Raw genomic sequence first — 26,262 nt, 5'->3', positions numbered from 1 at the left:
GAATTTCACGGACAGAGGAGCCTGGAGAGCTACAGTCCATGGGGTCACAAGGAGTCAGACACGACTTAACACACACAAAACAATATTCCCAGAAAACAACTGAAGGCAAGAATCTAGAAGAAAATTTATAGATCTAAATCTTGCAACTGCTTTAAGCACCCAGCTGGCACTGCCTCCTTATGGGAGGGAACACTGCCGATCTTGAGAAAGCGCTAACCTGCTGGTTTCCACCAAAGTTCAGGGTTAGCTCTGCAGCGATGCCGGCACAGAAGGGCCCACAGGCAGTCCTGACAGCACAGGGCACCAACACTGCCCTCTGCTGGCTGAACGGGTGCAGCCCAACTGAAGAGCAGCCTCCGCCTCGAACTGGCGTTCACTCTTAAGCAAGCTCACAGGCTGAAAAACCAATCCTTCGATTGGGGAAAGGAAACTTTTAATTTGGAATCACTGCAAAGACACATGGTTTCTCCAAGTCATTTTATTAGAACATGTGACTCAAAAGGAACTACAAAGAACATGCCTCAAAATGCTGTACAGGGTTTGTGCTCGACACCTACAGACACTAGAGCCAGGGTGTGGATGGCAAGGGAGCCAGGGGAAAGCAGGAGGGCGGGGTGGGCCCAGATCTCCTCCACTGAGGTCCCATACGCTGCACACGCCCCTAACTCGGGCTCAGCGCTCCTCTCTGTGCAAGAGGGAATGCCTCTGGACTCAATCTGAGTCACTGTCTGTCTCTGCTTCTTTCACATCCACGCTGAATTTGTACTCCTGGTCACACCCCATGTAAGCGTCACTCATGAAATACAGGGTGTAGTTGTGGGCGCCAGTGGCCGGGGCCACGAAGTCGAGTTTCACCTGGAGAGAGCAAGCACAACTCAGGGCCCGCTCAGATACCTGCCCCCTCTCGCAACCCGCTGGGGCCAGCGGACACACTCACCTTGGCCTTCTGCTGCAGGGTCAGCCTCTTGATGGAGATGAGACTGTTGGACTTGGCGTCTCCGATCACCACCCACCAACCCTCTTCACGTTTCTGTAGTGACCAAAACCCAACAAAGTCAGTGTGTAAAACCTGATGGCTGTGACACCAGGCAAAAAGTTACAAAGACAGGAAACCAAAAAGCAAGCTTCCAGAATTTTCGTACCAAAAGACAACTGGATACAGGGTTTTAAACTAAGGCTTCTCATGTGGACTCAAGTTTTAAGCAGACAAGTGAACTCATGTGTTGGTTCTGGCTCACTTCCTTGTCCCAGAGTGCCTCCTCCCGCTTAGTGCCCAACACTAGGTCCAAGACTCCACTATCAGACATCTAGTCTTTGAGGCCGGCAGCTGTGAGTTCCTCAGAGACCCTTTTAGGTAAAAGGCAGCCATGTCAGAGGACAAGAACATGTCAACGTGAGGTGAGCCTGCCAGCAGGGTGGATCCAAAGTAGGCCTTGTGCCAGGACTTCCCTCAGGAGCCAGTCACCTGAATTGCCTCAAAGCAAGAAAACTAGACTTCCACAAAAAGCACTCACAGCCCCCAAATCAACCCCCAGCCTTGTGGCATCATCACTGCTCTAGACCTCCCCACGCGGACGCCTAGGTGCCAACGCAGCACAGACCCTAGCCAGTGGCAGGGCCTCGAGGGGACCGCAGGAGGCCAGTCCCAGCACGTACCTGCGGGAAAAGAGGCGCGATCACAGGGCCCGTGACTTCCTCCTCCCGCTCCAGCTGCACCAGCACAACGACCGGCCCGCCACTGTGGGGAGACACCCGGGCCCATCACAGCTGTGCCCGCCGGGGCGCACCTGGGGCGGCGCACCTGGCCCGCGCAGCTCACCTGCGGATGGCGTCCTTGTCCACCACCTCGTAGGACAGCTCGATGTTGGGGTAGCGGTTACAGAAGCGGGCCACGTCCGCGATCTGGCTGTCCGACAGCTGGAGCAAGGCGTTGCGCTCTTCGTCCTCCATTTCCATGATGTCGAAAACACTCTCCACCCCCTTGGGTGGGCATCAGAGAGGTCAGGGAAGGAGAAGGCAGAAGACCGCAGAGGAAACTGGCTCTGGTGACTCATCCTCGGCCAGGTGACTCCGTGAGTACTCTAAACTTCCCTCCCCAGTGACTCCAGGCCAGACTCCAGCCAATGGAGCGAGTCCACTGGCTCCACAGAGTGGCCATTTTTATTCCCATGCTATCAGATCATCCAAAGAACACAGCTCACAACAGTCAGGCTCCCTGGCGCCTTCTTGGGTAACACCTTCAGAGAAGCCAAAACGAGACACCTCCCCTCCCACAACCAACCCCAGTGCAGGATGCCTGGCCTCCAGACTTGGCCACCCAACACTGCGATGCAGGCCCAGCTCACCTTGTCTGTGCAACGTTTGATGTGCTCGGAGGTGAAGTGCGGCAGCTGTTTCAGGTAGGAGTCCTTGGACCACATGGCTTGGGTGGCCATCTGGGCCAGCTCCATGGCCGCCAGGGCCGGGCTGAGCCACCCGTTGCTGGAGAGGACGTCCACACAGGCCTGGATGAGCCGGATGGCCTGCAGAGGGCCCAGAGAGCAAGAGCAGGCGTGGGCACTGCTGCCGCATGGGCCGCCCAGGCCTCCATGCCCGCGGCGCCCTGCCTCCATACCTTGCTGAGGATCTCCTCTGTATCCGACTGCAGCTCAGCACTCAGCTGCATGCGGGACAGGTGAGCCTGCAGAAGCAGGTTGGTCTTGACGTGCGGGTCGTTGAACTTAGGGTTATTCAGTTTGTGGGGGACCTTCTGGGCCAGCTGGAAAGCAGAAGAAAGAGCGGTTGGTGAAGAGACCCGCACTCAGGGCCAAAGCACCACCCGCCCCAGGCCCACAACCATTCCACGCTAAGGAGGAGACGACGGCTGTGGGTGGTGGGGGTTGAGATGTGTGTGGAGTGTGTGAGGGAGCTCGGGGCAGGGGAGTAGGAGTTTTCCTGACCCAAGAGCGGGATCCTGTGCTCTGGGTATGGGGGCCGAGTTTCACGCGGCTCGGAAGACGCACTCCAGAAGCCAAGACGCGCTCACCTGCCGCAGGAGGTTGTCCTCGTGGTGCCGGATGGGGATGTTCTCATACTCGGCCGCGTTGGAGATGATCTCGATGAGCCCTCGCACCTTGGTCTTGGCGTTCAGGGACATACTGAAGAGCTCTGAGAGAGGAAAGAAAGGACATTTGGAGGAGTCAAAGCAGGCAGAGGAGGAGCAGAGTTAACTGCTGGGCTAGCCCGGCTCCACCCTGCAATGCGTCCCTCTGACAAGCACACGAGGCCCTGAAAGCCTCGTCATGTCGTCCCCGTGGCTGCAGGCCCTGCCGGCCCTCACCGATGGTGGTGTAATTGATGTAATAGTAGGCGGCGATCATGCCCAGGTTCAGGGGCGCCACATCCATCTCGTCCTCGACGCTGATGCACTTGGACTGCTCCAGGTCACTCAGGGTCTGCTCCACGAGCTCCGACAAGTGGTCAGACAGGTGACGATGGGAGATGCCTGTGAAGGTGACAGGTAAGCAGGGGTGTCCCGAGGAGACGGTGAATGAGGGCTGTGCCAACCACCAGAGGATGATGCGTGCAGTGCCGCCACCGACCCTGCAGGTTGTAGTAATTGGGGTTCTGCGTCATGCGGCGGTACAGGAAGGTCCAGGTGAGGTAGTCCACAGCATCCTGCTTGTTCTCAATGGTCTTGGTGACGATCTCGGCATTGAAGTGGTCATGCATACAGTGGTCCAGGTGAGACTCCACCGGCAAAGGCTCATACAAGAACTTCTTGAAGAAATCCTACGGGAAAAAATGTCAATGACGGTACAGCACACAGTCAATGACAGTACGGTCAGAGAAAGGCCAAGGGCAAATACGGCCGCCGTGCAACAGGCACGGCTCGTACGAAACGGAAGAGACCAGCTGCACAGACAAGGTGAGCTGGGTCTGGACCTGGAGAGCTGGGTGTGTATGCCGGTTCCCCCGGCATCACTGGTTATTTCTACCACGGAGGAAGGTACACTGAGCCCCAAGGGCTGAGCAAGGCATGAGGAAGACAGACCCAGCCAGAGGGTTAAGATCTCAATACACAGAGTCAACAGCAGCAACAAAAATCAAAGGCTACAAAATTCTACACAGGGAAAGGCTTGTTACAAAGGCAATGTGGAAAGAAAAGAAGACAGAGAGAACATGAGGAAGTAAGTAAAGACGCCTATGGAGAGAGAGATTAAAGAATCTGTTCCGAGGCCCAGGCTCGGAAGCCCGCGCCAGAGGCCGGGGCTGACCTTCTTGGAGCCCTGGCACATGATGACGCAGCGGCCCTCGTCATCCTGCAGAGGGCGGTTGGCGTGGCCCACCATCTGCAGAACGTCGTAGATGGGGTAATCTACGTACCTGGAGACAGAGGGAGAAGAGGACTCAGGACACTGCCTCCCTGAAAGTCGAAGAATAAAATGCAGATACAGGGAGACATGGAGAATCCCAGCAAACCTCTGTGAGTGTGCTCAGGCCCTAGTGTCACAGGTTATCTACAGACCAGTTTAGTTTTCAAGTGTTAAGAGTCAGGACTTTGTTGCTCAGGGTCTGTGAACCAAAGGTGTTAATCCATCTAATGTGTGTGTGTGTCTGTTCCCTCACGTCCACCTCCTTGCAACCCCATGGACTACAGCCCGCCAGGCCCCTCTGTCCATGACATTTTCCAGGCAAGAACACTGGAGAGGGCCAACATGTCCTCTTCCAGGGGATCTTCCCGACCCGGGATGGAACCTGCGTCTCCTGCATTGGCAGGTGGGTTCTCCACTGCGCCACCTGGGAAGCCAACCCATCTAACGGCGATAGCCAGATGACTCCATGTTAAAGCATTTCGTATGTCAGGCAGGCTCCCAGACCTCACAGCCATATGGTTCATGAGTGATCAAGCCCACCCCACTCAAATCCAAACCTAGGAGCAGCTTCAAGCATCAGAAATAAGTCTGCACAAATAAAACCCTGGCTGGGGTGGAATCTCAGCTAGCTATTTATTTCCCTAACACCTTTTCTTCACAACAGTGGCCTTCCGGATCTGCAGAGGTTACACTCATCTTAGGAGAGAGGGGCCCGTGAACGCACAGCACACTGGACTCACGCGTGGATCTTGCCGTTGTAGTACTGGGTGTCCATGATGATCACCAGGTGGGCGGCCACGTTCATGCCCCAGCAGAGACTCCGAGAAGCGACCACCACCTGGATGGCCCCTGAGCGGCAGAGGGGAGGAGCAGACTGAGCACAGGGCCCCCCGAGTGGGGCAGGACCCGCTGCCTCTGGGGCAAGCAGTGGCGCACCCTGCTCTATACTTCAGAACTCAGTGCAACGCTGGGCAGGGATAAGGTTTCAGGACTAAGAGGCTAACGCGGTACTACAGGAGGGTCTGCCTGTCACTGCTGCTCTGCTGGGGGGCTACCCTGCAGGAGACGAGGTCACCCTGGAACAGACCCCCAAGCCCAGAGAAAGTCAGGCTCACACTCCTGCCTGACAGGCAGGCTGTGCCGACTGGAACATGCTTCCACCAACTCAGCCACAGGCTGGCCAGTCCATGGCAGCAGATCGAGCTCTGAGGGTGCCCCACACGAGGCAGATTCAGGCCTGAGTGACAGCAAGTGATTCTGGCAGGAGCACTGCCACTGCGGCTCCCTAAGCACCGTCAAAATACTACTCTGCACGAAATGCCTAACGTCAACGAGACTCACCAGCACACAGCCACCCCAGGGAGACACAGAATGGGCTCCACCTCTAAAGCCCAACCACCCTGCTGAGTCTGCATCCACGGAAAGTTAGGTCTAGAGGCCAAAGGCCCAGATGTAAAAGCCCAGATTCTAAAGGAGCACGACTTCACGTGCCCGCCTGCTTTCTCCTCTACCAAGTAGGTGGTTCCACCTTCATCTCAAGGACATTAAGTTCAAATGAAAGATGAGAAGCATTATGAGAATGACGGGTGTGCCTGCTGCCGAGAAACATCACCCACACGGGAAGCGTGCTCCACACCCCGCTGACCCCTGGAGCTGGTCTCACTCTGCTCCTCAAGGCCTGCTCTCTACCTGAGCTGAAGAGCTGCTCCACCAGGCGCCGCTCCAGGGGGCTCAGCCCCTCGTGCAGGTAGCCCACCCCGTTCAGCAGCGTCTCCTTGAGCGTGCTGTCACTGAGCTTCTCCAGGTATGGGATCAGGTCCTTCTCAGTGCAGTGCAGGAATCTGGGTGGCAGGAGCGCTGACTCAGACCGGAGCAGGGCCACTCCCCCAGAGCCCCTCCCAGGGGTGCTCGCTCAGGACCCAGCCAGGCGGGGGCTGCCCCACCGCACACACGGCACCTGGCAGTGGGCCGCCCACCTCTGGCGCTGGATGTCGGCTGCGCATGTGGTGAGGATGTCGATGGCGGTGAGGCGCGTCTGCTTGCGGGAGGGCACGAAGACGATGACGGGCTTCTTGGGTGAATGCTTGGTGATGGCGTGGTACACGGGCTTGGCCATGGACAGCAGGCGAGTCTGCGTGTGGCTGATGTTGAAGCCCTGAGGCCGGGGAGGGAGAGGTTAGGAGCCCGGGGAAGCTGGGCGGTGGGGCCGCGCGGGAGCCGGAAGCGTGGGCCCCACCTGGATGTGCAGCTCCAAGGGCACGGGGCGCACGTTCGGGTGGAAGTTGAAGGTGGAGGTGGCGCTGCAGCCCAGCCAGTGGGCCACATCCTTCGCGTTGGAGAGCGAGGAGCTGAGAGCCACGATGCGGATGGGCCGCTCGATCTGGGAGGAGATGTAGCGCATCCGGGAACAGATGACCTCCAGGACAGGCTGCGGAGAGGGGCGACTGATCACTGCAGGCCTGGGTGCTCCGGCCTCAGCCCTGAGCGCCTCCGTGGGCAGCCCAGCGTCCTCGAGAGGATCTCCTAACTCCCCCTTCTGATGAGGGCTCTCCCATCTCTGGGGGCACCTCTCCCCAGCCAATCTCCACTAAGCTATGCTGGTCTCAAAAGCAGCTACTAAAAAATCTCAGGTCCTCCTTTTGAGACAAGGGGACAAGCAGCAGCAGCCCCCATCTGTGGTGCACACAGGAGGCCCAGGGGCTGGGCCACAGCGAGGCCCGCCGTACCCCGTTCTCGCCCCCGATGAGGTGGACCTCGTCCACCACGAAGAGGCTGATGTTCTGCACGTTCTTGCGCTGCTTCCACCGCCGGGAGAGGATGTCCCACTTCTCGGGCGTGCTGATGATGATGTTGCCTTTGCCCAGGAGCTTCAGGTCCGTGCTGGTCTCCCCCGTCAGCAGCACCACCTTCTTGCTGAGCCTGTCCTGGAACTTCTCGTACCAGTCCATGTACACCTGGCAGAAAGACGTCAGGGCTTCAGCATCAGCTCGTTCATCTGGAGAAAAACCCGAGAGGCCGAACACAGAGACCTGTCGCCCTTTAGATCTCAACCGACTACACCAAGTGACCGGAGAGCTTTCCTTTAGAGTGCAAACCGAGGAAGACGGCCCCCAGCAGGTAAAGCCTGGCCCCAGGCAGTGCTGCAAATTTTAGGGCTCTGAAAGACCTCAGTCTGGACTCGAGATGAGGACGGCTTCTGGGAAAACGCACACAGGACGCACCTGTTCGGCCAGGGCCTCCATGGGGGTGATGTAGACACAGCGGCCCTCCGAGTTCTGAAGCAGCATCCGCAGGATGGCAAACTCCGCACAGATGGTCTTCCCGCTGCCCGTGGGGGCCCCCACAAACACGTTGTCATCGCTGTTGTACACTGTGTTGAACACTGAGAACCGACAGAAAGGCAGTGAGACCCCGAGGGAGGCTCGACGGAGGCCATGTGGGAAAACTCTGCCCACAGGTCCAGAGGCAGCCAGCAGAGGCGAGGGAATGGCACCCCCGCTGCAGGCAGGCCTGCGCCTTCTCTCCCTCTCACCTGCCTCTCCCAACATGAGGAGGAATGAGACCCCGGTAAGGAGCTCAGGTCTCCTGGAGGTCTGCCGGAGGACGCAGGAGCGAAGGAGGCCGGGGCTCCCTCCTCGCTTCTCCATTGGTCTTCTCAGCGACCGGGGTGCCAAACTGGAGGGGCCCGGCTCCCCACCTCTGGCCCTCCGAGCCCTGCCCACGCCTCCTGGGAAGCAGCTAATACAGAGCGAAGCTAAACATCTAACCCCAGCCCTCACACTGGATAAAGCCCAATCCCACTATTTACTAGGGTCTCCACTGGGGCACCTCTCTTGTTCTCCATTCCTCACCCACAGAACAGGACCAAGACAGCAGTGTCTCCAAAGGAGAACCATGCGTAGCATCGGTGGGAGGAGGGAACCACTCGGGCTGCACCCAGCCCAGAGAACCTGAACACGGGGCATGCTCTGGGAACACAGCTGTCATTTCAAGCAGTGAAGCGGAGGTGGCCTCAAAGCCTTCCCACTCTGGCTCAATACTGGAACCTCCCAAGCCTTAAGACCTGCTCGACCAACCCTCTGCAGGGAGACGTACAATGACGTGAAGCAAATCTAAGTCACCAAGGCCAGCTGAGGACAGAAGACGCCCTGGCTGCTCCACGGTTGACGCTGAGCTCCCACACCTGCCAAGCCCCTGGGCGCCCCCTCCCTCTCTTCCTGCAGAACCTACCTGTCTCCAGGGGCCCTTTAAGTGTCCCCAAAGGAACTGCCCACCTGGAAATGCAAACACCTACCCTGGGTCTGGATGGGGTTGAAAAAAGGAAATTTATCCTGGTAGAGGCTCTCAAAGGCACTGTTTCTCAGGGCAGACACAGGCAAGGGCTGAAGGTCTAGCAGCTCAGTTGGGGGCGGGTACTTCTCTGGCAGGATCAGGTGCCGGAAAGAGACGGGCAGCTGGGTCTCACAAGCTGCCAGGAGAGAAACGCGAAGGGCTGAGTGCGCTGGAAACCCCAAGGCAGCTCGTGTGTCACTCTCCCCAGCTAAGGCCAGCCCAGCACAAGGGGCTAGATCTCCTCTAAGAGCCCCAGGGGGAACCTGGCCCTGGGGACCCCACGGGCCCCGTGGAGCAGGCGTACTCACAAAGCCAGCGGTCAGACACCACACGGATGAAGTACTGAGGGGGCAGCGGCTCAAAGACGGGCACGAAGAACGTGATGAGGTGCTCGTCCTGGGCGTACTTGGCCTTGAGCAGGAAGTACTCGTGGTGCAGGATCACCTCGCTATCTACGTCTTCCACAAGAATCCAGAAGGCCTCCGACGAACCGTGGACCTGCGCACCCAAGCACGAGGGACGGGAACATGAGCCGAGGGGTGGGCAAGGGGGACGCAGCCTCCCGCCCCACCCGCCAGGCCCCGAGGCCGGCCCCCTGGCGCTCCCGGCCGGACCTTCTCGTCCCACTGGAAGTCGGGCGTGACGGTGAGCTCCACCTTCAGGGTGGAGCGCGTGATCGGCTGCAGGTGCACCGACAGCTCCAGCTTGGGGAAGAGGTGGACGTACTTGTGGATGGTCTTCCCCATCTTGGGCATGCGGATGAGCTCGCCTGCGAGGACACGAGGGCGCACACAGCTGCAGCCCAGCCGCATGGCCGGTCTGGCAAACCCAGCCCTGAGGGAAATGGGGGGGTTCCACTCCAGGCACGGGCTCTTCCCTCCACTCAGTGGGGCTCAGCGGATTCAAAACTCCGAGACCAAGGGCAAGGAGCCCAGCACTAATGGCACAAGACACGCAAGCGCAGGGCTTGGGGCCAGGAACAGGGAAGCGGGCGCAGGAAGACATCCGAGCTGTGCAGATGAGGAGGGAAAGACGGCTCCCCACACACCTATCTCATTGTGATTCAGGTCGTACAGACGCTCAAAGGGAAAGTTCTTCTTCTCAATCTTCTTCACAACCTCCTCAGGGAGTTTCCGGAACTGGCGCAGAGGGCACATGGACTGCCACCTGTCCAGGAAGGAAACGGGACCTTCTTGGTCTCAACTTCTACCCTGGTGCCCACATCACACATCAGGGTGTGCTCTAAGGCTGTCCCAGCAGGCCCTCAGCCTGAGGACCCCAACCCAGGACCAGCTTCCAGCCCGCTGGGACTTACATGCGTTTGTCGATCATCTTGCAGAGGTTCAGGGTCTTATCTGTAAGCTGCGCCCAGCCTCGGTTCAGGACAATTTCAAAGATGGCCCGCATCAAGCGGCCAGCCGACTGGGGAAAGAGGAAGCATCTCCTCTGTTGAGTATCCACTGTCCCCAGACCTAATGAAGCCGCTCTACACACAGTGTAATCACCTCGAGCTCTGATGTAATCAGACACATCAACTCAAAAACCAAGGCCCCCAGAGATGCTCGGGGACACGACAGAAATGGGGCTCGAGCTCACAACCCAGTATCTAACACACTGTTCACTGAGTGACTTTACAGTTTTTGGCCCATTTAGCATTTAGGATTCTAGCAAGTGTAAAGATGCTAGTGACTTGCCCTGAGGAAAAGACAGAGTAGCTAACAAAGCCTTTGGCCATTTCTAGGTTTATTTAGGAGCCCAGCAGTTATAGTGGGAAGTGCGTCTCTGCAGAGAAGCAGACATGTGGAGCCTCTCAGATCTCTCTGATGGCCTCACCTTCCCAAGAGCTCAAGATGAGCAAAACAGAGTATCCACACCATGCACACAGCAGCCAACAAGCCAGCTGAGGCACAACTCGGCATTCTTCTCCCTCGCTAGTATCGGCCTCCTTTCTACCAGACACACGCAGCACACAGGGGATCGTAACCTATCAGGGCAGTATCAGGGCAGCACAACCCCACCCTCACCTGAGTAACGTAGACCATGTCGGCCATCAGTGCAAAGCCCTCCAGCTTCAGCTGCGAGATGAAAGCCTGGAGAAGCACGTTGATCTGGAAAAAAGCAAGAAGGAGGGCAATCACTGAACCATCCAAGGTGAGTAACGCTGCTGCTCCGGGCCTCCGTGCCAGGTAGGATCTAAAGCTCTTCATCTGCAGACACTGAGTAACTGATATTCCATGCAAAAAGAAGATGTGAGAAAGACGCAGAGACTGGGAGAAGGGAGCAAGTTACAAAGCACAAGCCCAAGTTCCAGGCTCATCTTTCAGAAGATGAGGAGAATCACCTGACTCTGTCCCGAGCAGAGAGGAGCTGGGCTCACCTTTGCACTGGGCTCCTCAATGCTCTCCTTAACGGGGATGGGCACCCTCTCCAGCAACTTCTGCAGCTCCAGTTTCTCCTCCTGCCACAAGCAGGACGCAGGTCAAGGAAAAGCCCAGAGATCAAGGAGAGAACCATCTGGCAACCTGGTGGTGAGCACCAGCTTCCCGCTTCCACATGCTGGGTGGACTCACCTCTCTCACAGTGATGTTCTTGAACTCTGAAGACAACGAGAAGACTCTGAAGAGCTCAATCTCGCTCAGGGTCGGCTTTAGAAGCTGGTTGTAAGTCTGCACCGTATCGTTGGTGATGTAGTAGTGGCTGGCTATACGGCCCAGTTCTGTCACCTAAGAAGGAGGAAGACTCAATTCAAGGCCGATCGTTAACAAACAGTAACCTCTCACTGTGGACAAGAGAATGAACTCAGAGCAATACAAGTGCCTGGCTCGTGTGCGAGAAGAAAGAGGGCACAGGGATTTCCCTGGTGGTCCAGTGGCTAAGACGCTGAGCTCCCAACGCAGGGGGACTGGGTTCAGTCCCTGGTCAGGGAACTAGATCCTGCAAACCCCAGCTAAAAGATCCCCCGAGCCACCACTGAACAGACGCTACATGCTGCAATGAAGAGCACAGATCCCGCGTGCTGCAGCCAAGACCTGGCACAGCCAAATAAAGGGATTTATTTTTGAAGAAAGATGGCCCAATAAGCTGACCTACAGTGACCTGATGCCCACCGAGAAAAGAGCAGAATCACCTACCACAGCTCAAGATGTAGAAAGGAGGCACCAGCAGGTGGTACAGCACTTTAGAAGCTCCTAAGTTCAAAGAGCACAGTCCAATACTGCCTGTTTTTCCGCCCTTCCAAGCAAAGGGTAAGTAGACAGGCAGGCCTCCAATCAAAAAGGAAGCCGTCTGAAAGGCTGTCTCCAGGGGCTGCAACTTTCGTGGGGATCTGTGCCTCCCTCCCGGGGCCCACTCACCTGGAAGTTGCCCGTCTTCTTGTCGTACTTGACCAGGTTGTTCTTATCCAGCATCAAGGCAGCAGTGTGAACCAGATCCAGTCGGCGCTGGTCTAGCAGTGGGTCTCCCTTGAGGTCGTCGTGAGAGATGCCATAGAGGGTCGGGGACCGGAGCATTCGGATGTACAGGTAGGCGTAGCCCAGCCAGTTTACTGCATCCTATCAGAGACAGAACGCGGGTCTCTGCATGCAGAACTGATGTCCACATGAAAAGCTCCCGTGGAGGACTTCAGAATTAATTCCCAACTATGAAACTACGTCTTATGCTGCCTCATGAATGTTCATGATGTTTCGTTCTTTAAGAACACAGTCCTTACTGAGATTTTGGCAACAAGGGGAACCTGTCGCAGACCCGAGAAGCCTGAAAGCACGCTTACACGGAGGATGTGGCGCCCAGGGCTGGAGGGCCCGGGTGCCGACGCCCCGGCCCCTCTGGAAAAGGCCAGAGGCTGCCCACCTTTGCGTTCTGCACATTCCCCAGCACGACCTCGGCGTTGAGCATGTCGGGCAGCTTGGACACCATCTGGCTCTCAATGGGAAGCTGCTGGTTGAGCAGCGACAGGTAGTACTGCAGTTCCCCATGGGAGGTGATGAGGATGCCTTCGCCCTTGGTGTCGTACTGCGGCCGGCCTGCTCGTCCCAGCATCTGGGTGGAGACAGCAACCAGAGGGCCATGGCTCAGAGCTTCCAGCTCCTGACTCCAGGCTCCTACACCACAAACCTCACCCTCCACCTGCCACCTTTGGGGTATGCTGGCATCTTATACACAGCATGCTTTTCCCGTAAGAATAAACTCAGAAGCTCCATACTTGCAGGATGTCCAGCGCGCCTAGTTCAGTCCAGCGGCCCTTCTCCGGACTGTACACCTGGGTGCCTTTGATGATGACGGTGTGGGCAGGGAGATTCACACCCCAAGCCAGGGTTGCTGTGGAAACTAAAACCTACAGACCCAAGGCAAGGCAATAAGAAAATCAGACCTTGCCACCAAGGGTACCTATCCTCAACTTCTCTAGGCACCTGACTCAGGGCGTCTAGTAGGACTGAGGTTGGTCCCGTACTTGTCAATGAAACATCAGAGTGAAGAGGAAAGGAGTCTTTGGGTTCCTCATCTCTTCCAGAATCAACATTTCAAGGCTCTAGAGACACTTAAAGAGGCAGTAATGCAGACCTATCTGAATCAAGGTTGTGCTTAGTCACTCAGTCGTATCCAATTCTTTGTGACCCGATGGACTGCAGCCCGCCAGGCTCCTCTGTCCATGAGTTTCTCCAGGCAAGAATACTGAAGTGGGTTGCCATGCCCTCCACCAGGGGATCTTCCCAACTCAGGGACTGAACCCAGGTCTCCCACATTGTGGGTGGATTCTTTACCATCTGAGCCACCAGGGAAGCCCAAATCAAGGTTACTAGACAATTAAAACTACAGACTCTCCTGAGAGAAGGAATGAACAAGGTCCTGACTTTATGGGCCTTGTGTGACAGTATCTGGAGTCACCCACATCCTGGCTTTGCTGTGCTTCTCAGACGCTTTCCTAAACTTCCTCAGCTTCCCTCACGTATGATGGGAAGAGCTGGGAGAGGCGGTGTGAAGTTCCACTGACTGTACCTACCATAGCCCTCTGACCTGGGCCACCCGGGCCAGAAACAACAAAGCGCCAGGCATGAGCACGCGGCCCAGTGCCCAGCGTTTCCAGTCTCCTCGCCTGAGCTCTGCCCACCCTCACCTGGATGTGTTTATCCGCGAAGAGGTCCTCGACAAGTGTCCGGTCAACTCTGGTCATGCCCGCGTGATGGATAGCAAAGCCATAGGGCAGCAGGTCCTTCAGCTCCAGGTTCTGGGCAGAAGAGAAAGAACAGGTGAGGAAGTGAGCCTGCCAGAGGGGACTCTCCTGGAGAGGAAGCAAATCTCCTCAGCCAAGACGCTGCTCCTCGCACAGTCCACAGAGACACAGGCAGTCACACTCTGCCCCGTGAAGCAGTACCGCCAGGCAGCCCTGGAGGACGGCCCGGCCGATGCGGACTGAGCCAGCGACCGGGGAGGAATGAGGGACCCGGGCCTAACCCCCTCACCTTGCACTGCTCAGCTTCTGTCCGGAGAACCTCTGTGGAGGCCGAGCCCTCTCTCAGAAAGAGACCCAGCGTGTCCTTCTCCAGGCACATGTCCCGGATGGCCCTGGCCGTCTTCCCGGTCTCCTTCCGGGAGTGCACAAACACCAGCACCTGCAGAGGGGCCACAGTCAAGGGGCACCGCTCCAACAGCCACCCCCCACCCCCGGCCCGGGGAGTCGGCAGCAGGGAGCAGAGGCTGCACCACTAGCAGGCCAGAGACTGAGGTCTTGAAGTGGGGAGATGGCAGGAGCGCATGGAAGCCTAACGGAGCCCTCAAGACCCTAAGCAAACAAATCTGGCTCATGACGAGGACCCTGTTGCTAGGAAACCCAACTAACTCCTAACACTTTGTCTTTAATAACAAGTTTAAATATACTATAGATGAGAATTCAGGAGTCTCGATTAAAAATTTGTGTTCAGGTATCTGATGAGATTCTAAACAGTTAAGAAACATAACGGGCACTGGTCTATGTAAGTGGACTTAGTAGAAAACTAGCACCATTTGCAGGAAATAAAAGCCGTCCAAGTCTTTCTTGCCAAGGAAAGATTCGTCTCTTCCTCTAAATCCTTATGCTTCTTTCTTATGAGACAAAATACACAGTGTTCAACTAAAAAATTACATCACACTATCCAGCAAAATGCCCTTTCACTAAGTTTCCATTTTTATTTTGATTTTTAGAATATTTTTAGTGTAAGCCACTCAAATCTTTCATGGAAGAACCCCTGATGATCTAGATGGACAGACTGCTTATCTGTGCGAGGGGATTCCTTTTCTGGGCGTTTTATAACCACAGGCTCAGCTTAATGGTCATAGGACTATTCATGTTTTACCCACTTCTTCAAGGCTGTCTTGCTAATTGGTAGTTTCTGAGACTAGCCCACTTCTCCAAGGTTGTCAAATTTAAGTGCGAGGCTATTCACAGTATTCCTTTAGCAGCCTTTCAAAGTCAAAGGTAAGGGATTCTGTAGCAATATCCCATTGCATTTCTGGTACTGGTGATTTGCTTTGTTTTTTTCTTTGTCTCTATCAGCGCTGCCCAATTATCAGTAAGTCAAAAATTCAAAGAGGTCAGGAGTGACAAGAAACCATGACAGACCTGATTTTTTCCAGCATGTTCCATGATTTTCTCATAGACAATTTCATTCATGATTTGGAAACGCTTGATGGCTTTCTTCTCCGTGATGCCCACATATGTCTGTTCTAGAGGCACTGGGCGGAAGCTAGAAGTTGAACAGTCAAATCAGTAAGACTTTGGCACAAAGCACTGAATAAAAAGTCCTTTTCACTGCCAGGGAGTGACGGGCCTCTTTTAGGATTTGTACCACATCAAAACCAGGGCCATTCTAAAGCTCGAATCTAACAGAGCTCCTTGGCAGAGAAGCAAGACATCAGGAAGGCCACCCTGCTTAACTTCTTCCCGTCTCCTCTTTCACCTGTTGTCAAAGTAGAAGAGGCCCTTGGCAGGATCTACACGCAGAAAGGTGGCCACGTCTTCATAGTTGGGGAGGGTGGCGCTGAGGCCAATGAGGCGGACATCCTCCTGGGTCATCTCGATGTTCCGGATGGCCCTGGCCACCAGCGCTTCTAGGACAGGACCTCTGTCATCGTGGAGAAGATGGATCTCATCCTGAGGGATGGGAGGGCGGCAAATTACCTTTGGGACCAGAGAAATGAGGGCCCCTTTCCTGAGAGTAGTCCCGTTTTCCAAGTACATAACTACCATTGCAAATGAAGAAGACAAGAAAAGGGATCCCAAGCCAGGGGACCTCAAAGGATGAGACAGCATTCACCGTGAAACATCCCAGCAAACGTGCTCTGAGCATGAGCCGCTTTGCTCCAGTTCAGTGAACAATGCGTTACGGTCAGAGAAATCTGACACTTGGGTAAATGAATTCCTAGCTCACCTCAAAGATAGATTTCTTTACTAAAAATGAAGCTTCTGATGAGACCAAATTTGTATCAGATTAAGTTTCACCTCTAGGCAGTTATCTTTACCAAGAGCAAACAATATGATGTATCAAATAAAGAATAAAGGCGGTGCATCCCAAATCTCAGCAGGCATTCAAAGCATATGGAGACCTTACTGAAATGCAGACTGTATTTCAGTAGGTGGGAGCACGGCAAGGGACTTTGAATTTCTAACAAGACTTTGAGTAGCAGGCTCTTAGGTGGGAGCACGGCAAGGGACTTTGAATTTCTAACAAGACTTTGAGTAGCAAGCTCTAAGCAGGGGTCGGCCAACTTTTTCTTGAAGGCCAGAGAGTCAGCATGTAAGGTCTCCTTTCTGCTTCCCGGAAAAACCTAAAGAAACTACTCTCAGACTGTCGCTCCTCCCTGGGGGCTTCTGAGTATTCAGAACACCATATTCTGACTTCTACTCATTCCCTCTGAGAAGGGATTACTTATAAAGCCCTTTTAGTTCTGGGAATATGCAAGCAGCTTTCTAAATTGTCTGTTTACATTTATTTCAAAATATTCCAGATATAAAAAGCCACAAACGACACGGCAGACATCATGCCCCTGCTGGGAAGTGTTTCCACTTCGTGCAGACCCTCACTTCGCAGAAAGAGCAACACTGACAGCAGCTGCCGTTACAAAGGCCAGTGACTGGGGACAGGCCCTGAGGAACCCAGCGTGAGAGCCCGGCAAGCCCTCCTTGCTGGGCGGTCTCCACAGCCGCACCAGGGCGCCCTGCTCACCAGGATGACGAGCCGCACGAGCTGGGTGTAGGTGCGTTCCCCGCCCTTGCGGGTAATGATGTCCCACTTCTCGGGGGTGCAGACGATGATCTGGGTGGCGCTGATCTCCTCCTTACACAGCTGGTGGTCGCCAGTCAGCTCCGCAACGGTGATGCCATATGTGGCCAGGCGCTGGGTGAAGGAAAGGCACGTCAGGCAAGAATGCTGGGGGGCGGGGTGGGGGCCGGACTCCACAGTCTCTATGGAGTCTGAGTGCTGGGTGTTAGAGGCAGGCATCGGCCCTTCAGAGAAATATCAAGTGTATGAGATCAGTGATATGAACGCTCATTTCTAAAACAAATCTGGACTTCCCTAGTGGTCCAGTGGTTTTGACTCTGTGGTTCCACTGCAGGGGGGCTAGGTTTGATCCTGGTCGGGGAACTAAGATCCCACATATCACACAGCATGGCCAAAAGATAAAAATTACTAACATTAAATAAAGATTATCTCGGAGCTCTACACACAAGAGGGGGAAATGGAAGCTTACAGAAAACAGACCTGGAGTAACATCAGGTCTGTTACCAAGCACTCATGTGAGCGTTTCATAAATATTCCAATAATGCAAATGAATCCAGCTGCAGAAAATGGCTAAGAGGAAGAGTAAAAAAATAGTAAACCCTTGTTAAAGCCCAAAATAGACCCAAGACTTTCTTATTTCATCAACACTCTATATCGGTCAAGCTCCACCTTTGAAGGAAGAAAAATACCACGTGAAGTGTTCTAGAAATGCAACAAGAATGTAAGGCGAGAAGCAGAGAAGCACCAGAGCTGTCCCTAGGACTTTGAGAGCTGCACCCAACACCTGGAGGGAAGTTCTACCCTCTTACCTTTCCAAAACTGCCCACCATCTCCTGCACCAGAGACCGCATGGGGGCGATGTAGATGATCTTGAAGTCGTCCACGTTGATGGTGCCGTCCATGTTAATGTGCTTCCCTATCTCTCGGAGCATACACATCAGGGCCACGTTGGTCTTCCCGGCACCCTAGAGATAGGGACCAGAAGGCCTGGTACCTAGTATACTCACTGCCCCAACTTCCAAGGGCTTATCACCAAAACAGAGTGTCCGGGGAATTTTATCTTACCATTTAACACCTCTTCCGCCAAAGGATACAAAATTAAGGCGTAAGGATGGAGAAGAACCTAAAACATATATCGCTCTCCACAAGAAAAAGGCAGGCAGGGCAGTGCTTACTGTAGGAGCGCAGAGCAGCAGATTTTCATCCGTCTCCAGGGCGGCACGGTAGAGCTTACTCTGGATCCGATTCAGCGTTTTGAAGCCCTCAAAGCCAGCCTGGGCATACTTGGGCAGCTTCTCCACTGGAAGAAGTTGCTAGAAAAAAGAAAGGTTGTGTGCATCATATTAGCAACATTCCTGAGCAGACCGTGCCTTTGCAAGATTACACTTCCTGGAAAGCTCTGTGTGTTAACTCTCCTCTGGAGGTCAGACCAGAGAGACCAATACTGTCCCCTGGGCTCAAAATCAAAATGGGAAACCCAGCAGCAGCTTCCACCTCTGAAATAAACCTACAAGACAAGTAAAACCTACAAGACAAGTAAAACCTACAAGACAAGGCTACGCGGAATGGGTTGAAATACAAACTAGAAGGGAGGCCAAGTGAGCAAAAAACTAAGAACAGCAATTCCCTCACTTCTTCAGAGCCGAAGGGCTTGGGCTTCAGGGCAGGCACGTGCACCTCTTCATAGCCCTTGCGCTGGCGCCGGAAGGACCCGTCAGGAAGCTGGCAGCGTTTGTTGGCCATAAAGTGGCTCCCCTGGGTAAATACAAGGTCCTCCAAGTCCAGAACCTGCCGTGGAGCCAGTGCCTGGGAGTATGTGAAGAACAAGAACACACAGGAAGTGAGCAAGCTGCGCAAACGAGTCTCCACCCTCCACGGCCTTGGACATGACCCTGGTCCCTACCTCTCCGCCCTGGTCCAGATCCATGGTTTCCAGGTCAGTGTCCATCCGGGACTGACGTACTCGCTCTCTGCGGGACCGTTCCTCCTGGGGTGGGGAAGACAGAAACAATAGCAACAGTTCATCACCACCCCAGCTTCTTGTCCTTTTCAGTCCCTTAGCTGAACTTGACTCACAGGTACTGACTAGCAAGTCCTAAAACAGACAGATGGCCCTTTATGTTCAGACATCTGCCATGGGGACCACCAGAATGATGATATCGAACCACTTTCAAGGGACTATACATAGTCTAGAGGTCTCAAAAGTCAACATTCAACATCCAGCACCAAGGGCTACCCGTGAGGGGCAGAGTGTGGGTTCTGTGTTCAGCAAACACGTGTTGTGTTACTGTGCTGTCGCAGACACGACTTATCATGTGAACAAAAAGAGGAAGATCCAGGTGCTGGTGATGACAGCAACTGGTCAGCGGTCTCTCAACCACACCAGCGTGAAGTCACTGGTTCCATTCTGCACAGATGACCACACTCAGAGCATCTGGAGAATTACGTCACTTCTTCAACTTCCTCCTTTAATAGGAATTTGGCTTTATGCTATAATCTTCTAACTGGTGTCTCTTTTCCAAAGTGAACACTCTAGCTCAGCAACTGGAGAGACAAACAACCCAGCCCTTACCCGGATCAGATCCTCCTTCTCCGTTTCGTGCAGCTGGTAGAGGAACTTGGACAGCTCTGGGTCAGCCTCCATCTTTCCCATGATCCTCTCCTTTTCAGCTTCACTCTGGGCACTGGCCAGCAAGGTACAGTACAAAACTGCCAACAACAAGAGGGAAAAAGGAAGATGAGATATAAAAACAACCTTCAACCTCGGGGTAGAAAGGAAAATAACCAAGTGGGCTGTGAGAGCAACACAACCTCCATCTCTCTCTCTCTCTCTCTCTCTCTCTCTCACACACACACACACACACACACACACACACACACACAGGCAGAAGGGTCCACGATCTACTCACTCATCATCCTGTGCTGCCGCAACACCTTGATAAAATCGAAAGTGTTGAAACCGAGGAGCAGAACCAGCTGGTTCTCACACTCCCGGTCGTCGCTGGCCGTCTGCAGAGAGAAGGTAATACCACGATTAAGGCCACAGCCACCCGCTTCCTACACTGCCCCATCTCCTAAGCTACATGGGACACAAAAATGGAATCCTGGCCATACCTTCAAAATCTCCAACACCTCATCTGCTTTCTTCTGGGACACAATAGCATCATCGTAGAAGCGACTGAGCTGCCGCTGAAGCCAAAAGGCATCAATGTCCCGAGGGTGCAGATCCTTCTTCTTGGAACTCATCAGTTCCCCTGAGGCCACAAGCTGCGAAGGAACCAGGCACTGGGCTCACCCTGTTGCCCTCTGCCCCAAGCGCTTTCTCTCCGTCCTGCAATAAAGCTCTGCAGCCTACTCACAGCCTAGCCTCTTCTGAGGGCTTTCTGATGAGAAGCACGGGATGGGGGGGAACTCTGCTATATTGAATTCAGAAGCACACCAACCCAAGATTTCATCAACACATGCCTCTCAGAAGCAGGCCGCATCGACACACATACAATACGTGGGTAAAACAGACAGCTAGTGGGACGCTGCTGCCGAGCACAGGGAGCTCGCTCTGTGAGGGCCTAGAGGGGGTGGGAGGGGATGCAGGGTGGGAGCAAGGCTCAGGGAGGGGATACATGTGCACGTGTAGCTGATTCACGCTACTGTGTAGCAGAAATGAATACAACGTTGTAGAGCGATTATCTTTCAACTAAAATAAATAAACCACTTACACAGCGGGCGGGGGGGGGGGGGGGGACTGAAATCTTCCGAAAATCAAGACACTACACACTTATTACAGCTCACCCTATAAAAGGGTAGCTCAATAAACACTACCTAAGAGGACCAAGGTACGGGAAAAAGTGCTACACCCAGAATTCACCCACACGGCGGCAACAGGCAAGAGTCATCTACACTCACATTAGCTGAGAGGGTGCAGCGCACCACGGCCTCATCCCCTTCCATGTCGTCGTCAGATGCCTCTTCACGAACCTCCCCGTACACATCTTCATCACCTTCCTGTGGAAACAGCCCCAACCCCAGCGCATGATCTGAAGCTGATCCCGGCATCCCCAAAGAACCTCTCCCTTGCGTCTCACTTAAAAGTGCACTCCAGGGTTACAGCAAAGGCGTCTGCGGTGAAACCAAGCTTACCGGAAGCAGGGTCAGCCTCACCTCAGGGCACACTTAATGGAAGGATAACACAGAAGCACGCACGGGAAACCACACAGTGACCAGGAGTGTGGAGACCACACTTCACGTGCTCACCACTGTCTTTACTCACACTGTACTGTGTACTGAGCACAGGGTCATGTTCAAAGCAAGTCCTTGATAATAAGCGTTTACTCTATGAATAAATGCTCTCAGCAACGCATTCTTTCAATTTGTTGCTACTTGAAATCATAAAATCCTACTACTGCAGGAGGGGGCTTGGCAGTCTTCTGTTTCAATCATCTCATCTGACAGATGGAGACACTGAGGCAAAATGACCTCCCTGAGATCCAAGACCAAAACTCAGCCCTCTCGGCTCCCAGGTCAATGCTCCTTCCTGACTCTCCTGTGCAATCCCTTCAACCTGTCCTAGTTTATGACACTGCAAAGTCAGCATTAATGATCAGGAGCCAAACGCACCCGCTGAGAACTCAAATGCAACTCTGCACATTTTTGTCCAGTATTCCACTGGTTCCTATTTTTATTTATAGTCAAGAAATCCTAATTAGATGGTAAACCTCAGTCGCTGCTGCAACTGTTACTGAAACCACCACGCACAAAACACAGGCACGTTTCTGGACAACGTGCACTTTAGAAACGGGCAGTAGTGCTGAAAAGAAGAAAAGCAGCACGATGCGGTGAAAAGGCACTAAAACGTGACAGCGTATTCCGCAATGAAATATACACTGTACTTATTTTTTTTTGCTGATCCACTTTGTTTATTGTCAATTATCATGCAATTAATATAAGTTCAAATTTGCTTTACAGTATCAAAAGATAACCACAACAATTTCTCAGCAAAATACTATTGATGCCCAAGTCTGACATCCATACAACACCATAAAACTTATCTGGCTTAAGTTAGGTAGCTTCTTTACACTAGAAGTGGTCCCCTCACCATAACAATTTAAAAAAGACTAGTCTGAGTTTGTTGATCACTTACCTCCTCATCAGACTCAAACTGTACATTCACACCATACGTCTCATCAATGTTGTCGTCTGAAATAGTGAGGGATTAGAAAAAGACAACAAGGAACAGTTAGTGAAATGAGGCACTCGGGAGCTAATTTCCCCCCTAACTGCCTGACGTGCCTCCCCTCAGGACAGAGCTAAGGTCTAAAGACTCACAAATGATCAACAACAGAGGGTCTTCTGCGCTGCCACCTTGAGGCTTGCTCCAACCTGCCAGCTTCAGACACAGCTCTGCCTCCTCAGCCACGTGCAGCCCACCCCCATCCAGGCGCTATCCAAGTTTTCTCCCACATCCCATACAATAAAAGGGTTTCAGAGTAAGAAATGGTGGCTGGAATCTAGGGATTCTGATCTCCACCAATCATAACTCCTCCAAAAACACCAAATAGGATATGGGACCCTTTTAAGGCATCTTTCAGCTGCTTTAATGACTGAGGCTAGAAGATCATGTTGAGGGGTCAACAAGCAGCCATGTAACACAGTCTGGACACCAAGAGCTCCTTACCCATATTCTGGATCTCCTTGTCTCCACCATAGTCTGTGATCTTTTTGCCCAAATTTACTAGCACATGGTATCTGGTATCATCTGTCTGACCGAGCAGCAGATCAATCTCCTTTCTCCTTTCCTTGTCCCGAAGCTTTTCATTCTTTAAAACAGCGAGAACTTCATCTGCTGCCCCACAAAGAATATCACGTGGCTGGAGGCAAAAGAAAAACAACTTAGACGAGACCAAGAACATGACTGATGGGCTTCACACAACAACAGGATGTGGAGAGCCATATGTCTCTTAAAGCCTGCATACCAGGTTCTGATTATTTTCACTAAAGTTAATGTAAAAATGCCACCAAGGGTCACACAATTGAAGGGAGACCCCTCTGCTTCAAAAAAAGATTACAATCAAAAAAAGAAGGGGGACTTCCTGGTGGTCGAGTGGTTGGGACTCCACACTTCCACAGCAAAGAGAAAGGGTTCAACCCCTGGCTGGGGAACTAAGATCCCACAAGCCGTACAACGTAGCAAAAAAATAATTTTTTTTTAAAAAAGAGCTTGCACAGCCATCTGCCACATTCCTCTAGATGACAGAGGCACTTGGCAGTCCCACCCTGGCCCACCGAGCTTTTGGTAATTCTTTCTCCTCACCTCCTCTAGCAACCACCTCACCAGAGTCTCTCGGAGACTCACAGAGAGCCTTAATCTAATCACAGACAATCTTAAGACTGTAGATTCCAAATACAGACTACCTGGGCTCATACCCTAGCTCTGCCAAACACTACTTCCATGACTTGAGAAAGTTACTTAAGTATCCTTTGCCGCACATCCCTCCAGCAAAATAAAAAATGAATATTAATAGCACCAGGTCAGAGTTAACAAGACTGAAAGAGAGAACACACAAAAAGTGCTACGTCACGTAAAGTGAACACCAGCCACTTCCGCATATTGGTATGGCCCACACAGGAAAAATCCACAAACAAGGTTCCTCTGGGGCCTCCTAGCTATGACTTCCTCCCTCTCCAAAAACGCGTGGCTCCACCCTCTGGCTGCCTTACCTGGTCCCCAAGGGCAGCCTGGATGAAACTCAGCAGCACTTCATAGGTCTCCCGGGTCTCCTTGGTCTTGGGCTTGTAGATGATGCCCACCATCTCGTCGATGCCCTCTGAGAGCAGAGTGTAACCCTTCATCTTGTTGATGTCGTGCCGGTCCTCATCACGCTTTCTTCGCCTAACAAACACACAGTATGACACTGAACAGGTAGAACCTTCCCTGTTAATGGTAAGACTAAGGCAAGCCCACGCTCCCCTTCTCAGCTGCATGATTCACAGGCAGTATTTAAAACCACAAATGTGTGCCTCAGCAAATGATGCCCATCGGGCCTCAGTCACTTGCGGCAGTATCTCTACGGGAACACGGTAAGAGCAAGGGAATCCCGTCATCCTCTCACTAGATGCACTGCATGCTGAGACATCCCCCCCGTTCATTTAAAAAGACAACCCTTTCTACTTTGTATCACAACATTATATGATCGGATTTGACTAGTTTTCATCCCTCAGACACATCTTCCTTTCCCTGCCAGAGAACTGAAGCTCCAAAGGAATCTACTGCCATTGATTCCTGGAAAAGAAGTCATACTCTGCAAAATGGAGGACCAATGATAAGTAACTCATCTCAAATATAACTGCTTTAATCAAAACTGGACCTATGAATTTTTGAGACTTCATCATGGGACAGATGATGATCAGGCTCAAAGGATAACCATGAGATAAAGTTCAATGATTCTTTAAAGTCTGGAAAAATATCCCCCTTCCCCAAGGTAAAAAACCAACTAAAAAGCAAAACAAAACACCAGCCTTTCACGCTCAAATGGTAGTTTATAACAACAAAAGAAAAAGCAGGCAACAGCAAGCCAAAGAAGTAGCGGAAAGTCAGTAATAGAAGGAAAGACTTACTCTGACAAGAGTTTACCAAGAGTCTTGAAAATACCATCAAGAAAATTAAGATCTCTCTATGGATGTTATGACCAACCTAGATAGTATATTCAAAAGCAGAGACATTACTTTGCCGACCAAGGTCCGTCTAGTCAAGGCTATGGTTTTTCCTGTGGTCATGTATGGATCTGAGAGTTGGACTGTGAAGGCTGAGCGCCGAAGAACTGATGCTTTTGAACTGTGGTGTTGGAGAAGACTCTTGAGAGTCCCTTGGACTGCAAGGAGATCCAACCAGTCCATCCTGCAGGAGATCAACCCTGGGATTTCCTTGGAAGGAATGATGCTAAAGCTGAAACTCCAGTACTTTGGGACCTCATGAGAAGAGTTGACTCAACGGAAAAGACTCTGATGCTGGGAGGGATTGGGGGCAGGAGGAGAAGGGAACAACCAAGGATGAGATGGCTGGATGGCATCACGGACTCGATGGAGGTGAGTCTGAGTGAACTCCAGGAGATGATGATGGACAGGGAGGCCTGGTGTGCTGCGATTCATGGGGTCGCAAAGAGTCGGACACAACTGAGCGGCTGATGGATGAGAAACACATGCTGGAAAAGGGTCTAAAAGCTGTTTTCCACTTCAGGTACACTTGTTAAGGCCAAAGAATCTTTCCATTCTTATGTTGTTACCTTCACTGAGTTGTCTTAATGCCACTGATGGCTCATCCTGCACCAAGCAATTCAGCAAAAGCACTGCTCAAATACCAAGGGAAAATGGATTCTGCATCTGAGGAAAAATCATTTTTTCCCTTTGATACTCACTTAGCTCTTCTTTCCTCTTGCATCTGTGGTTTGGTTCGTTGAGCCTTATCTCCCATCCGGGTGCCCTCCAGCTTCCCCACCAGGGACAGCACTTCTCCTGTGGGTTCATCCCGGCGGGTCCGGTCAATGAGAGAGCGATCAGCTTGGAGGACAAGATTCGAGTTCTGAAAAGACCACAATATTATTGAAGCTCTGAGGTAAGCAGGACTCAACTATATCACAGGGTTGCCAGCTGACAGCAAAGGAAGAATCTGAGCGACTAAGTGTCGATAATCACTAGTCGAAATAAAAAGATGTTTTCCTTGAGAAGCGCATCGTATGATCGCGCATGAGCAAAGGGCAAACAAATCAACATAACAATCACTGCTTCTAATACTGCTCGTAATAACTCCCACGTGGGAAAAGTGTCGGGCACGTTGGGGATGATACATGGAAGGGGGCGGGAAGAGCGCTGCCGGGACTGGGACAAACACTCCTCGCAGAGCTCTTGGCCCACGCCGGTAAGAGCTGAGCCCCAATCACCAGTGGGGTCATTCACATCGCCGTGTACCCCCACCTTCGCCAGGTTCTGACTTCTCCTCTGCTTTCGCGGTTCTCGCGTTTACCTTTAGACTGAAACCCCCTTCCTCAGCCTCCCGCTCCCTATCAGACTCCCCCGCCCGGAGCCCTCTGCCGAGCCCATACGCACCGCTTTGTACTCGTACTGCAGGCTACGGGCGGTTACATCCGCCATGGCCGCGGCTGCTCAAGAGTCTCAGAACTCCGCTCCCAGGACCACACGCTAACAAACGGTGCCGGAACGAAGCAGGCGGGACGCACTTCGGCCGAAAGAGAGAGAGCAAGATGGTTTCCCTTCCACTTCCGGGTCGGACGCCGGAAGTGCAGGCGGGAAATAGACCGGGCGCTTGCGCT

At 53.0% G+C, this 26,262-nt stretch overlaps 1 protein-coding gene across 1 annotated transcript; it reads right to left on the bottom strand.

Annotated features, from left to right (window-relative positions):
* Window positions 1–463: 463 nt before the first annotated feature.
* SNRNP200 (small nuclear ribonucleoprotein U5 subunit 200) lies at window positions 464–26,213 on the bottom strand. Its single transcript, XM_027967104.2, has 45 exons — window positions 26,039–26,213; window positions 25,351–25,514; window positions 23,657–23,828; window positions 22,614–22,806; window positions 22,080–22,135; window positions 20,846–20,944; window positions 20,057–20,209; window positions 19,852–19,951; window positions 19,515–19,651; window positions 18,846–18,929; window positions 18,575–18,748; window positions 18,118–18,255; window positions 17,752–17,907; window positions 16,886–17,056; window positions 15,620–15,813; window positions 15,283–15,406; window positions 14,147–14,296; window positions 13,801–13,911; window positions 12,889–13,020; window positions 12,537–12,725; window positions 12,041–12,238; window positions 11,258–11,410; window positions 11,065–11,145; window positions 10,712–10,795; window positions 10,003–10,109; window positions 9,736–9,854; window positions 9,302–9,456; window positions 8,996–9,185; window positions 8,650–8,823; window positions 7,577–7,737; window positions 7,082–7,309; window positions 6,592–6,783; window positions 6,332–6,510; window positions 6,045–6,196; window positions 5,096–5,204; window positions 4,257–4,365; window positions 3,582–3,771; window positions 3,320–3,484; window positions 3,026–3,147; window positions 2,615–2,758; window positions 2,346–2,522; window positions 1,820–1,980; window positions 1,657–1,738; window positions 938–1,030; window positions 464–855 (listed from the first exon to the last, which is right to left on the bottom strand). Exons 1-45 carry the CDS (start codon window positions 26,081–26,083, stop codon window positions 712–714), a joined length of 6,411 nt encoding a protein of 2,136 aa, XP_027822905.1. The 5' UTR covers window positions 26,084–26,213; the 3' UTR covers window positions 464–711.
* Between the last annotated feature and the right edge of the window lie 49 nt (window positions 26,214–26,262).

Source organism: Ovis aries, chromosome 3 (assembly GCF_016772045.2).
Source record: "Ovis aries strain OAR_USU_Benz2616 breed Rambouillet chromosome 3, ARS-UI_Ramb_v3.0, whole genome shotgun sequence".
In the NCBI taxonomy this organism is placed as follows: domain Eukaryota; kingdom Metazoa; phylum Chordata; class Mammalia; order Artiodactyla; family Bovidae; genus Ovis; species Ovis aries.
This window is presented reverse-complemented; position numbering and strand designations above follow the sequence as displayed.